General features: G+C 47.5%; 1 protein-coding gene across 1 annotated transcript; it reads right to left on the bottom strand.

Annotated features, from left to right (window-relative positions):
- Nucleotides 1-776: 776 nt before the first annotated feature.
- Bola3 (bolA family member 3) lies at nucleotides 777-9528 on the bottom strand. Its single transcript, XM_090336125.1, has 4 exons — nucleotides 9422-9528; nucleotides 7258-7381; nucleotides 4485-4573; nucleotides 777-1002 (listed from the first exon to the last, which is right to left on the bottom strand). The coding sequence occupies exons 1-4, from the start codon at nucleotides 9473-9475 to the stop codon at nucleotides 937-939; spliced, it is 333 nt and encodes a 110-aa protein (XP_090192251.1). The 5' UTR covers nucleotides 9476-9528; the 3' UTR covers nucleotides 777-936.
- Between the last annotated feature and the right edge of the window lie 3368 nt (nucleotides 9529-12896).

Below are 12896 nucleotides of genomic sequence, written 5' to 3'. Positions count from 1 at the left end.
CAGCAGTTCATTTCTAGCTACTCAGGAGGCTGAAATCTAAGGATCAAGGTTTGAAATCAGCTTAAGTAGAAGTCTGTGAAACTCATTATCTCTAATTAATCATCAAAAAGTTGAAAGTGGAGCTACAGTTCAAGTGGTAGAACACCAGCCTTGAGTGATAAAGCTAAGGGACAGTGCTCAGGCCCTAAGTTCAAGCCCTAGTACCAGCACAAAAAAATAGAATAAAATAAAAAGGGAAAGGGCCTGAACAGTTTCACAGGAGGAAAGGAAGGAAGAAAGGAAGGGAAGAAGGAAGAAAGGAAGGTAGGAAAGAAGGAAGGAAGGAAGGAAGAAAGGAAGGAAGGAAGGGAGGGAGGGAGGGAGGAAGGAAGGAAGGAAGGAAGGAAGGAAGGAAGGAAGGAAGGAAGGAAGGAAGGAAGGAAGGAGAGAAAGAGCTGGGCCCAGTGGCTCACCCCTGTAATTCTAGCTACTCAGAAGGCTGAGATCTGAGGATCTGAGACTCTTATCTCCAATTAACCTGTAGAAAACAGGAAATGGGGCTGTGGCTCAAGGATAGGATGGTAGCCTTGAGCTGAAGAGCTCAGAGACAACTCCCAGGCTGAGTTCAAGCCCCATGACCCACAAAATAAAATAAAATAAAATAAAAAAGAAAGAAAGAACCTCTTCATAAGACCAAAGCCTAGCCAGCCTTCTGTGTCCGGGTGTAGGACAAGAACTATCCAGAGAAGAGAGTGCTACAGACCAAAGGTTTCTAAAATAAGGGAACTTCTGAAGTGTTAAGGTGTCTGCAGCTTTTAATTAACATCTAAATAGTTAATGTATCTTCTATAAGTATAATACAGAAATGTCTATGGACAAGTACAGATAACGTTTCGGCAATGCTGTGGAAAGAACGCTGTGGGTGGCTGCTCCAGGGCTCCCGGGCGGGCGGCGGGGTCAGCACTTGGGGGTGGAGGTGAATATCCGCAGGCCATGCATCCCTTTGATTTCTTCCTTCAGTGCCTGAGGGAGAGAACATCGTCACTGCTTTGCCTGCATTAGACACTGATTACAGTTCATGTAGTTCGGTATCAGAAGAGGACGACATACATATGCTTTAAGTAACTTTTTCTTCATAATTTTTTTTGGCTTGAACTCAGGGCCTAGGTATTGTCTTTGGACACTTTTTGCTCAAGGCTAATGCTCTGCCACTTGAGCCACAGCACCATGTCTAGCTTTTTCTGTGTATGTGGTAACCAAGGAATCCAGCCTGGGGCTTCATGCATACTAGGCCACACTCCCAGCCATTCATAATTTTTTATCTTTTAAATTCAATAATAGCTAAGCTAGATTCAGGTACAGTGGCTCACATGTGAAATCTATGTCCACAGTCAGGAGGCTAAGATCAGGAGGATCAAGATTCAAGGCCAGCCAGGGCCAAAAGTACTTAAGACTTCATCCTAACCAATAAAAAGCTGAGTATGATGGTGCACATCTGTCCTCCTCAGCAGGCACGCACACGCACCCACACACGCACACGCACACGCACGCACACGCACACGCGCACACGCACGCGCACACGCGCACATACACACACGCGCGCGCACACGCGCACACCCATATGCATACGCACACACACACGCGCGCGTGCGCGCACACACGCACGCACACGCACACACATGTACACGCACGCACACACACATGCACATGCACACGTGCACACGCATACACACACGCGCACACGCGCGTGCACACGCGCACACGCACATGCATACACACGCACACACACACGCGTGCGCGCACACACGCACGCACACGCACACACATGTACACGCACGCACACACATGTACACGCACACACATGCACACACGCACATACACACACACGCACACACACACTACGAAAACAAAAAACCCATGAAACCCCAAGCTGGGCACAGCACACATGTCTTCCAAGTTCTAGCTATTCAGGTGTCCAAGGGAAGACAAGTGGTGATACTCTGCCTCAGAAGAAAGAAATGTCCTGTAAATCTGCAGAAAGTACACAGTCCTACTGGGAAGTCCCCCTCCACACCTGTCCTCCAAACCCCACTCCCCACTCCCATCCCCCAACAGAGAATGGCTGTTTGTTCCGTGTGCATCTGTAGGGATTTCAAAATGCACAGTTAAGCAAGGCGCTGGCAGCTCACACCTGTAATCATAGCTACTCAGGAGGCTCAGACTGAGGATTGCAGTTCAAAGCCAGCCCAGGCACAAAGTCCAGAAGACTCTTTGTCCAGTTAACCACGTGAAAGCTGGAAATGATGGTGTGGCTCAAGTGGTAAAGCGGTAGCCTTGAAATGAAGAGCTCAGGGGACAGTGCCCAGGCCCAGAGTTCAAGCCCCATGATTGACAGAAAGAAAGAAAGAGAGAGAGAGAGAGAGGGAGAGAGAAAGAGAGAGGGAGGGAGGGAGGGAGGGAGGGAGGGAGAGAGAGAGAGAGAGAGAGAGAGAGAGAGAGAGAGAGAGAGAGAGAGAGAGAGAGAGAGAGAGAGAGAGAGAGAGAGAGAAAAGCACAGTCAAGCTACTATGAACATATATTCCAGTCTGGTACCTTAAAAAAACACAAATGAGGGCTGGCATTTGGCCTAGTGGTAGAGTGCTCGCCTAGCATGCATGAAGACCTGGGTTTGATTCCTCAGTAACCACATACAAGTGACAGGGCCATCTACTTCAAACAGGAGAGGGAAAGTGCCACAGAGGCCCCGAGGACACTTTGAGTCCAAGATGATGCAGATGATGCTTCCTTAAACTCAAAGAGCATCTGCCCTCCTGGCTGCGATGTTAGAGCACAATGACCACGGTGACAGCACTGACTTGAGGGCAAACTATGCATCAGGCACGGCTCTCCATGTGCCTTACCACTGGTCCCTCCCACCTGAGTCAAGTCCTGTTCCCCTGTGAGAGTCGAGGGAACTGAGGCACAGGGACCTTCAATCACTTGCTCAAGGGATCTCTGCTAGAAAGTAGCAGAGCCCAGATTTGGACGGCGGACATTAACTCCAGAACCCACATCTTGCTACTCTAATTTTGGGGCAAAGGATAGGCATAGCTAATGTCATCTAGGAGTCCAGTTCTGCTAGGCAGTAGCCATCATTTGAAAACAAAACAAGGCCACTGGTTGGGGATGAGCTGGGTCGGCTGAGCCTCCTTGACCTCTCCTACCTGGACCCCAACTCCTGAGATCATCTGGAGGAGCCAAGTGGTTCTGTCCTGCCCCAGCCTGCCTGTCAGACCCACGGCTTTAGAGCTGTGGGTGTCATGTTTAAGATGAAGGGACAGGTACCTGAGAAATGGCAAAGCGGATCTGAAAGGGAACCAGCCCGTGAAGGGTTGACAGGCTGAAAGGGGCAGACTGAGCAGCTAGGTATTCAGGACACAAGGCAGAAACATTAGCAGCAGAAAAGAGGGAGTCAGAGGATGGGGAGCTCCCTGCTCTGCCACAGGGCAGGGCAGCATTTGAGCTAGGGGAGGGGCAACCTTGCAGGGAGATGCACCTGGGCTAACAACTAGATGCACAAAGAAAGGCCAGTAGGCAGTGGCATGCAGGAGTGGGAGTCCTTAAACAGTGGCACAGAACACTGGACTTCACTGAATGAGGGGTTACTGAGACCCTCACAGCCAGAGCTGTGCTTTACAAAAATCAAATTATCTCACAATGTACAAGACCTTGCAGAATAATGTCTATTACATCTGCCAAAGGTGGGGAATTTACAGATAGAAGAGTGAAAACTGATATGAAACCAACTATACTAAACATGGAAAACAGATGAACTGAAGACACATGGCATTCAGACCTCAAATTTTCTGTCACTGGGTTGGGGCAGCTATAGCAATTCTCAGCTATGCTGTGCATTAATCAATTTACCTGTACGCAGATCCAAAAAAAAGGCAAAAAGAAAACCACCAAATACAAATACAAATAAAAATCTTTTAACATGCTCACAAATGTTATTCAATATAGGACAACAGAAAGCATTGGATGGGGTATAGTGGCAAAGCCCACCTAGGCAGGAAAGTCCATGAGACTCTGATCTTCAATTAACTGTCCAAAAGCCAGAAGTGGAGCTCTGGCTCAAGAGACACAGAGCCATCCTTGAGTGAAAATGTTCATGGACACTGCCCAGGCCCTGAGATCAAGCCCCAGGACTAGCACACATACACATACATGTGCGCATGTGCTTGCACGCATGCATGCGAGCGCGCGCACGCACACACACACACACACACACACAGTAAACATCAATAGTATTTTATAATTAATTACAGTGTAACTACTAGGTGGGTGGCTTATTTGCACAATTTTGAGTAAAATCTACAGATTCCAGTGAGTCCCAGATTGTACTTTTCTCAGGTCTCTGGTTGTGGTACTGCATTCTTCCTTGGGACTGCTGGTGAAAACCCCAACCCACTCAGCCCTCTGAGGACCAGAGGTTGTTCTTCCAGGGGTGTTGTTCCTCCACTGACCTGATTGACCATCTGATGCTGCTGGACAGTCCTCTTCTCCTTAAATTCTTCAGATTCAATTTTAATTTCATACATGGCCCCACAGCCTCCTAAAACAAACAGGAATGAAAGGTGTTTCAATGCTGAAGTATGGTAGTCATGGTTCCATATGTCCCGGAAGTGCCATCCAAACCTAGAGGTCTCAATATTCTTGCTCAGCAGAAACAAAAGCACCAGTGGCTCATGCCTGTAATCCTAGCTACTCAGCAAACTAAGAACTGAGGACCGCAGGTCAAACCCAGCCTAGGCAGTAAAGTCTGTAAGACTCCTATCTCCATTCAACAGCAAAAGGCTAGAAGTGGAGCTGTGGTTCAACTAGTAGAGCATTAGCCTTGAATGTAAAAGCTAAGAAACAGCATCTAGGCCACAAGTTGAAGCCTACATTGGCACTAGGAAAAAAAAAAAAAAAGGAGAAGAAAGAAAGAAAGGAAAAGCTTCAAAGAGGTGGAGGAAACAATCCTGGCTTCCAATATGCGACTTCCACCACTTGCCTTCCTGGCAGACTGCCCCCACCCACATGTGCTCTTCTTTGCAAGGTCAATGTGCTACACAGGATTATTACATATGGGCAGGCAGGAAGGAATAAAGCATGGAAAGTGTAGCGGAGGGGGGGGTTGTAGAGCAGGTCATTTTTGCGGCCCCAAAAAATGCCATATTTGGAATAGAGCAAGCGGACTGAACTGCAGTGTTCCATCTCCTGAAGGACCTGAAATCAGTTTTCTTAAAGTGCAAAACTATCCCATGATTTGATGTAAAAGTGTCTACGATGCAGTCCAAAAGAACAGAAAGGAACAAAGAGAACCAGGGGCACTGTAAACCTGCCATGCTAAGAGCTGCTAGGGGCAGTTGTGGTACCTCCCCATCCAGCTGGACGGGCTGGAGGGCTGCTGAGGCGATGGCGCCATGCTGCACCAGTCCTGGACACAGACAGGAGACCACCCTCTGCCCGGGAAGACCAGCCACCATAGGAGAAGTCCTACTCAACATGCTTTCTTTTGCTCCACTAACAGTGCGCTCTAGGATTCCATGTTTTTGCTACACTGAGATTCCTGGCCTCAGTGACTGAGCACAGAGAAGGAAAATCATTCAATTGCAGCTTCTCTTCCATACCTGTGTGATCTCACAAAGTGGAGCCATTTCTCCCCACTAAGCCACCAAGTAATCCTGCAGGCTGGGTGTCCTTCTGGCCAATTCAGTTCTGACACTATCCCCCCAGTCAGATGCCTGTTACAAGCTCCAGGATGTTTCACCTGTGCTCTGACTCACCAGCTGCACAGGAGTTCCTGTAATCCCCTCTATGAGGTGGCTTAGCTGTTCGTTTGGCCCAGAGAACTCAGGGAAAACATTTAAATGTACTGACTGATTATAACAAAGGCTGTAGGTGGAGAAACTAGAGAAGACGTATGGAGCCTCTACGCCCTCTCTAGACAATCACCCTCCAGCAATCTGTACGTATTTAGCTACCCTGACTTAGCTAGTCCATCCTTTTGATTTTTTATAGACTTTCATAGGCATGGCTGCTCTTGGACTGAAGCAAACATAGAAAGATCAATCAGGTTCTGTGCAACATTCCAAGGTATGGTGCAAGATCTTTTCTGGAATAGAAGTATTAATTCAGTGAGTTTCTTTATGGCCAGCTCCAAGATAGAAAGAGGAGGGAAGATTCAACTTACGGAATTAGTTTGTATTAGCCTCTGCAATGCTACATTTAAAGGCCTACACTTATAGATTCGTTTCTATGACCACTCTTGGAAAAGAAATTCTGGTTTCCCTAGCCTGCCTTGAGAAAGGAACTATAAGCCAGGACCTGTGATCAGAAACCGAACTATATATAACAATATCACACTGACTTCTGCATTCTGTCTCGGATGAGGCAGAGATAAAATAAAGGTCAAGTTTCCAGGTCTTCCCTGGACCTGGGGCAGGTATAGACCCCATAACATCAAAACTTCAGCCTAGCCTGGAAACCCCTCAGGAAACCAATTTCCAAATGCTCTCTCAACCATGTAATATGCTCCCAGGGAAGGTAGCAGGCCCTGTGGCAATACCAAATGACCAAGTGCAGCTGGGTGTGGATTCAGGCCAATGTCTATCTAGCTGCTTGCAGCCGACCTGTGTGTCTGGATAAGGGCCTAAGTCCCTCCTACTGGGTGTGCAAGCCAGCAGCTGACACAGAGCTGGCCTGAACTTCACAGGGATGGTGACTTCCTAAGGAAAGCAGGGCCTGGCTCACTAGTAGGCACGCTTAGTACAGAGTTTGCCCTGCATCCTGGTTCTGTATGACTCTTGTATTATCTCCTCCCTGGGAGTGGCTGAGAAGGTCTTTTACCTTTCTATGTTTGTCCTCTCCTGGAGAAAATAGGGCAGTTGACAAAATCTGCCTGAGGTCTCATTCTAGCTCTGCTATTCTAGGGTGACAATACTATGGAGATTAAATGAAGGTCCATCTTATAGGCAAATGAGACCATGGGCCTGGGCTTTGAGTGACTAAAGGTTCTCATTCAAGCTGGGCCAGGAGAACCCTCCCCTCAGCTGGGGCTATCCATTTCTAAGGTTTCCTCACCCCACTACCCCATCAGGTAAGAGAGCCTGAGTTCCATTTGTCAGAAGGCAATACACACTGAGAAGCTGCTGAGAATTCGCTGCCAGCAAATTCAAACTCTTTACCTTCTGCCCTTCCACAGTCAAGACCTTACAAAGCTCTAACAGAGGCAAGGATGAGAGAAGGCCTTACCTGAAATGTCAGTGACTTTGATAGCTGTGGCTCGAGGAAACTTTTCTTTGAGGATCTGGGTCACTTTGAGCTCTCCCTCAGTCTGGGAGGCAAACATCCGATGGACACCATGGAGAAGAGGAAGCTGTCACAAACAGAGAAAAAGGTTGTGGCAGAGTAAGATGACCCTGGACCAGTCACTGTGCAGGTCTACTTGGTCACTTCTCAGCAAGACAGGCCCTGGGCTCTTCCCAGCCCAGCCCTGGGCTAAGCCAGGGAGTTCTGTGGTATGATCTAATATTTAGCTTCTGAGGACACTGAATAGATGTTTTTGCTGAGGGGAAAAAGCTACTTATACTTTCTTTCTTTCTTTGTTGCCAGTCCTGGGCTTGAGCTCAGGGCCTGAGCACTGTCCTTGGGTTTTCTCAAAGCTAGAGCTCTACCACTTGAGCCTCAGCACCACTTCTGGCTTTTTCTATGTATGTGGTAACAAGGAATCAAACCCAGGTCTTCATGCACGCTAGGCAAGCACTCTACCATACTTTTTAATTGGATTCCCTGCCCTACATACTTTGTTTCTAAAGACAGTAAGGCCTCAGACTTAATTCAAGAGATGTTTGTTTGTGATGAAGTTGTGAGAGACACTATTTTGATGATAGTTTTATAGATTAGGAAACTGAGGCATAAGATTGGATCTGTCAGGAAGATACAGTCATGGGTGAGGCCAAGCAGCCTGTCTCACACCTACCCCACTGAGCCAGAGCTTTGCACAGGTAAAGTTAAATTCCACCTAGCCCTAGAGGCTCGATTAACACTACCCACTCCTCAGCACAATGTCACCTTAGAACCTCATGCCAGCTCTCCTTGACACACTGCACTCACTGGGGAGAAGCAGCAGAATTCCATTAAGTGACATGAAGGAGGAACATTCTTGGATTAATCATCATTGGCAATGTCAAGCGAGCAAGTGCACCTGTTGAAGCACAGTGTGAACAGAAAGTCCATGCAGATCATGAATGCCACAGGCTAGAGATTTTGAACTTGTTACTCATGCGACCTGGGCACTCAGCATCCAAGTAAGCTGCAGGAAAATGCCCTGTGCAGCTAGGCAGGAGATGCTTAGGCATCACCCTAACATGCATTAGTGAGGGGAAAAGGGATCAAAGACTGGTTCCTTCTAGCATGGGAGGCCAGCTGAGAAACTACCAGGGCTGGTCCTGAAGGTACCACCCTATCACCTCTCAATCCTCCCTGAGTCAAGCTGTTCCTAATAGCTCAGAACAGGTTGCTCTTGGACAATCTCAGAGTGTGCATGGCTTTTTAACAACTAGTCTTAAAGGCCAAAGATGGAGCCTGTCCAGCTACAGCAACTTTCAGAGCTGACCCTAAGGCAGGCCCTCCAAAATACCTAAGAAGGGGAACAATGAATGTGCTGATTAGGTGCGTGCCTGCTGGGTACAGGCAAAGATGTCTGGCAGGGAGTTCAAATACAAGTCGGGAAATGCTCTGAGTAGAGGGCACACACTTGATGTTGTGACACTGGGTGGGACTGCCGGGCTGGGGAGTGGGTGGGGTTCTTCTGAAAACAGGGTCTCAGAGGACAAACACAGAGTAACCAGAAGGCAGGGGCAGGCAGCCCTGTTAACAGACAAAATCCCCAGATGACCACTGCCCACACGGAACATTACAGGGGGGAGGAGTGTTGAACTGCCGCCAGCCCAGCACCGGAGGGGGCAGCCTGAAGATCCACGGCACAATCGGAGGAAAAGAAAGAAAGGAAGGGAAGCCAAGGACGAGCCAGGGAAGAGAGGGTGCCTTCTGCTGGGCTTCTACCCCGGGCTGCAGGCTTTGCAGGGTGAAGGTCGCAGGCCCGGCCGGCCTTCCCAGCGCTGCGGCCCCTGAGGGCTCAGCACCACGCCCAGACCTCGGCGCTTTCCGCTCCAAAAGCTAAACGCCGACCGGCCAAGGGCCTGTCCTCGGGCGTCCCGCCTCCACCGGGCCTGACTGCCCCGGCCCGCCCGTGTCGCCAAGGGAGGACGGAAGGGATGAATTGAGAACGGAGCGTGGCTGCCCCGGTCCTGCCCGCGTCCTCCCGGGGCGCGTCCTCCAGCCCTGACAGCCGCCGGCCCCGGCCCCCCACCCGCAGCTCCGCCCCGCGGAACACAGACCGGGCCCCGCCGCTCACCCCGCGGCTCCCGCGGAGCAGAGGCACAGACACGACCGGGCACCATGCCGCCATGCCCGGCCGACGCGACCCGCTGCCCGAGGTCACCGTGTGGTCGGAAAAGACGTGGGCCCAGGACCGAAAGCGCCGCCGCCGCCGCCGAGGTTGCCCCCTGCTGCCCGGAGGCCGCCGGGCCGCCAGGCCCCGCCCCGTAGCCCGGCCCCGCCCCCGAGGCCCAGCCTGAGAACAGGCAGCACGGCCAGGTGGAGGCTATTTCCTGGGCCGCCTCAAACAAGCTGAGGTCTGAGCATCAGGGTACGAAGCTAGCCTGGGCAGCAAAGTCTGTAAGACTCATCTCCAATTAAATCACAGAAAGAGACGGAAATGGCACTGTGGCCCAAGTGGCTGAGTGTTAGCCTTGAGCAAAAGGAGGACTGAAATGGCAGATGAAAACGGATCCCAGGCTACTGCAGTGTCCAGTGATGCAGGACAGAGGGGTGGAGTGGGCTGTAAGGATTGAAGGTAGGTAGAACAGTGACTGCATATGAAGACCCAGAAGAAATGACTCAACTTCTAGTGTTGAACAATGAAAACAGATGGAGGACCCGATATATTTAGTTTTGGATTTTCTGGAATTTGAGGAGCATTGGGCACTGACAGCGCGGGAGTGATGAGCCCTAAGAATGTAGGGAAGCTGATCTTGACAAACCCATCTTCTCCTGGAGTAAATGGACAAGTCAAGGAGAAAATTCAACCTGGATTGATTATCAGCTTTTTCTCGTATTCAGTGAATATCTTCAAATTTTCATCTGGATAGATCAAATCCACATGTGTTCTTGCATTCATTCTAGTACTGGTTCCAACCTTCATTTTTCCTTTTACTTCTGTTTGATTTCTTAAAAGTTATGGGTTAGTGTGACTAGAACAACTCATAAATCTTCATTGATATCAACGATACAACTAAATCTATGGGAAAATTATTCCTAACAGTCTAGTTATGAACTATCTTTTGACATTCAAACCAGATGGTTCAACTGAGACAGACCCATCCCTAGTTCTAAAAGTGGGCATATCCAGGTGTTAGTTAAGTAGATGGTGATTATGCCAGTAGGAAATCTGAAACTGCTGGCCACCATGAGTAGAGCTGTTTGGATATGAAGCAGACACAAAAGAAAGCAAAGCTAAAAGGAGACAGATGTTTCACATTCTTTATGCAAGGAGGCCTGTAGCCCTGGAATGAACACTAAATCCAATTCAGATGAGTTTGAAACTTAAAACTAACCCAGGTTATGCTCACAGTTTTGTATTTGCAGAACTACTTTTTCTTTATCAAAAGTGATACTTGTTTTTTTATACCAACCTTCTTCCCCATAACTTAACACCTACCCATATAATTCTTTGTTTTTTTTATACCAACCTTCTTCCCCATAATTTAACACCTACCCATGTAATTCTCTTTGTCCCATCCTGCTTTCCTGTTTCCACAAGACTATTTTCATGCAAAATGAACATATTTACTACCTAAAATCCTTCAGACTTCCTATCAATAAATGCCTAGGCAATAACCCACCTTCTTCTACAGGATTTAATCCTTACCTACCTGATCACCTGAAATCTACTGTTCAGAAACACTGGAACCAAACCTATGTGTTTAGTTATATAATTACCCATCTTTTTATTTCTTTTTTTTTTTTTGCCAGCCCTGGGCTTGGGCTCAGGGCCTGAGCACTGTCCCTGGATTTTTTCTCAAGGCCAGGGCTCTACCACTTGAGCCACAGCACCACTTCCGGCTTTTTGCTACCTATGTGGTACTGAGGAATCGAACCCAGGTCTTCATGCATGCTAGGCAAGCACTCTACCACTAGACCAAACTCCCGGCTTACCCATCTTTTTAACCAACACAGCCTCATCTCCTCTGGGGGTCACCACTAACCACCCCACAAGAAAAGTAGGGCCTAAAAATTGTACTTTTTTACTGTCCTTAGAGCCCTTTAGAATACTTAATTGTGTTTTTCCATAAGTTCGAATTAAAAGAAGAGAGAAAGTCTAGGGGGATACTCTCACCAGTCTTGGGCTTTCAAATTAGTTCTAATATAACAGTTCAAGTATATTTTTTAATGGCAAAAGCAGATGAAAGATATTTTACTTTGTTATCGTTAAAAGTAAAATCTTCAGTCCCAGGCTTTCTGTATTTTGTTTTCTTTTGCTATGGACTTGAGATGTCTTCATCTTTACTTGTATTGGTCCCTCATTACTCCCAGCTTTCATAAAGATGCTCAAATCTGAAAGAGGAGGTGAGATTGATTGGGATGTATTGTACATATATGACAATACAGTATGAATGAAATCACCCTCTGTATTACTAACATAAGCTGAAATTTTAGAAGAAAATATGAAGCTAAAAAAAAAAAGAGAAGCTGGGCACAGTGGCTCACGCCTGTAATCCTAGCTACTCAGGAGGCTGAGATCTGAGGATCAAGGTTCAAAGGCAGCCGGGGAACTAAAGTCCCTGAGACTCTTATCTCTAGTTAATCACCAGAAAACTGGAAGTGGCACTGTGGCTCAAGTGGTAGAGCACTAGCCTTGAACTGAAGAGCTCAGGGACGGTGTCCAGGCAAATCCATATAATTCTCAATTACCACCACTTCCCTAGGCTGTTATGAGTTAATGTGATAGCCTACTACAGGACTCCCCTAAAACAGGCTTGTTTCCCCAGTTTAGTATATAAAGTGCTAGTTTGTCACAGGAATTTGGTTGGAATTTGAATAATTTTCCTTCACGTAGTATGCTACAAAAATAAGACAGCTAGGGCTGGGAGTTTGGCCTAGTGGTTCAAGTGCTTGCCTAGCATGCACGAAGACCTGGGTTCTATTCCTTGGTACCACATATGTAGAAAAAGCCGAAAGTGGTGCTGAGGCTCAAGTGGTAGAGCTCTAGCCTTGAGAAAGTCCAAGGACAGTGCTCAGGCCCTGAGCTCAAGCCCAGGACTGGCAAAAAAAAAAAAAAAAAAGAAAAAGAAAAAGAAAAAAAAAGTCAGCTAAAGTGAATTGTGTATTTAATAAGTTATTCTGGTGAATATATATAGAGATCTATCTATCTATCTATCTATCTATCTATCTATCTATCTATCTATCTAATTCCTGTTCTCTCCAAGAACAGGAACAAAAACTTCATAGATCAGCATCCTATCTGACCTTGATTTTTGCTATCAGATCCACAGCTCCAAATAAATGACAGATACCTTTTCAAGGTTCTTTTATATACAGTACTAATTGCCGGTAACAGGGGCCAAGAGTTTGGCATAGTGGTAGAGTGCTTACCTAGCATCCACAAAGATTGGGGGGGGGGTTCAATTCCATGGTACCACATACATTGAAAAACCGGAAGTGGTGCTGTGGCAACACACACATACACTAAGAGACATCCATGTTGTTTTTTTAACAAGGAAGATACACAAAAAGAAGGTACTAGGTAAGCTAGGTGGTAGTGGCTCACA

This window comes from Megascapheus bottae, chromosome 7, assembly GCF_031878675.1.
Source record: "Megascapheus bottae isolate mThoBot1 chromosome 7, mThoBot2.hap1, whole genome shotgun sequence".
NCBI lineage: Eukaryota > Metazoa > Chordata > Mammalia > Rodentia > Geomyidae > Megascapheus > Megascapheus bottae.
This window is presented reverse-complemented; position numbering and strand designations above follow the sequence as displayed.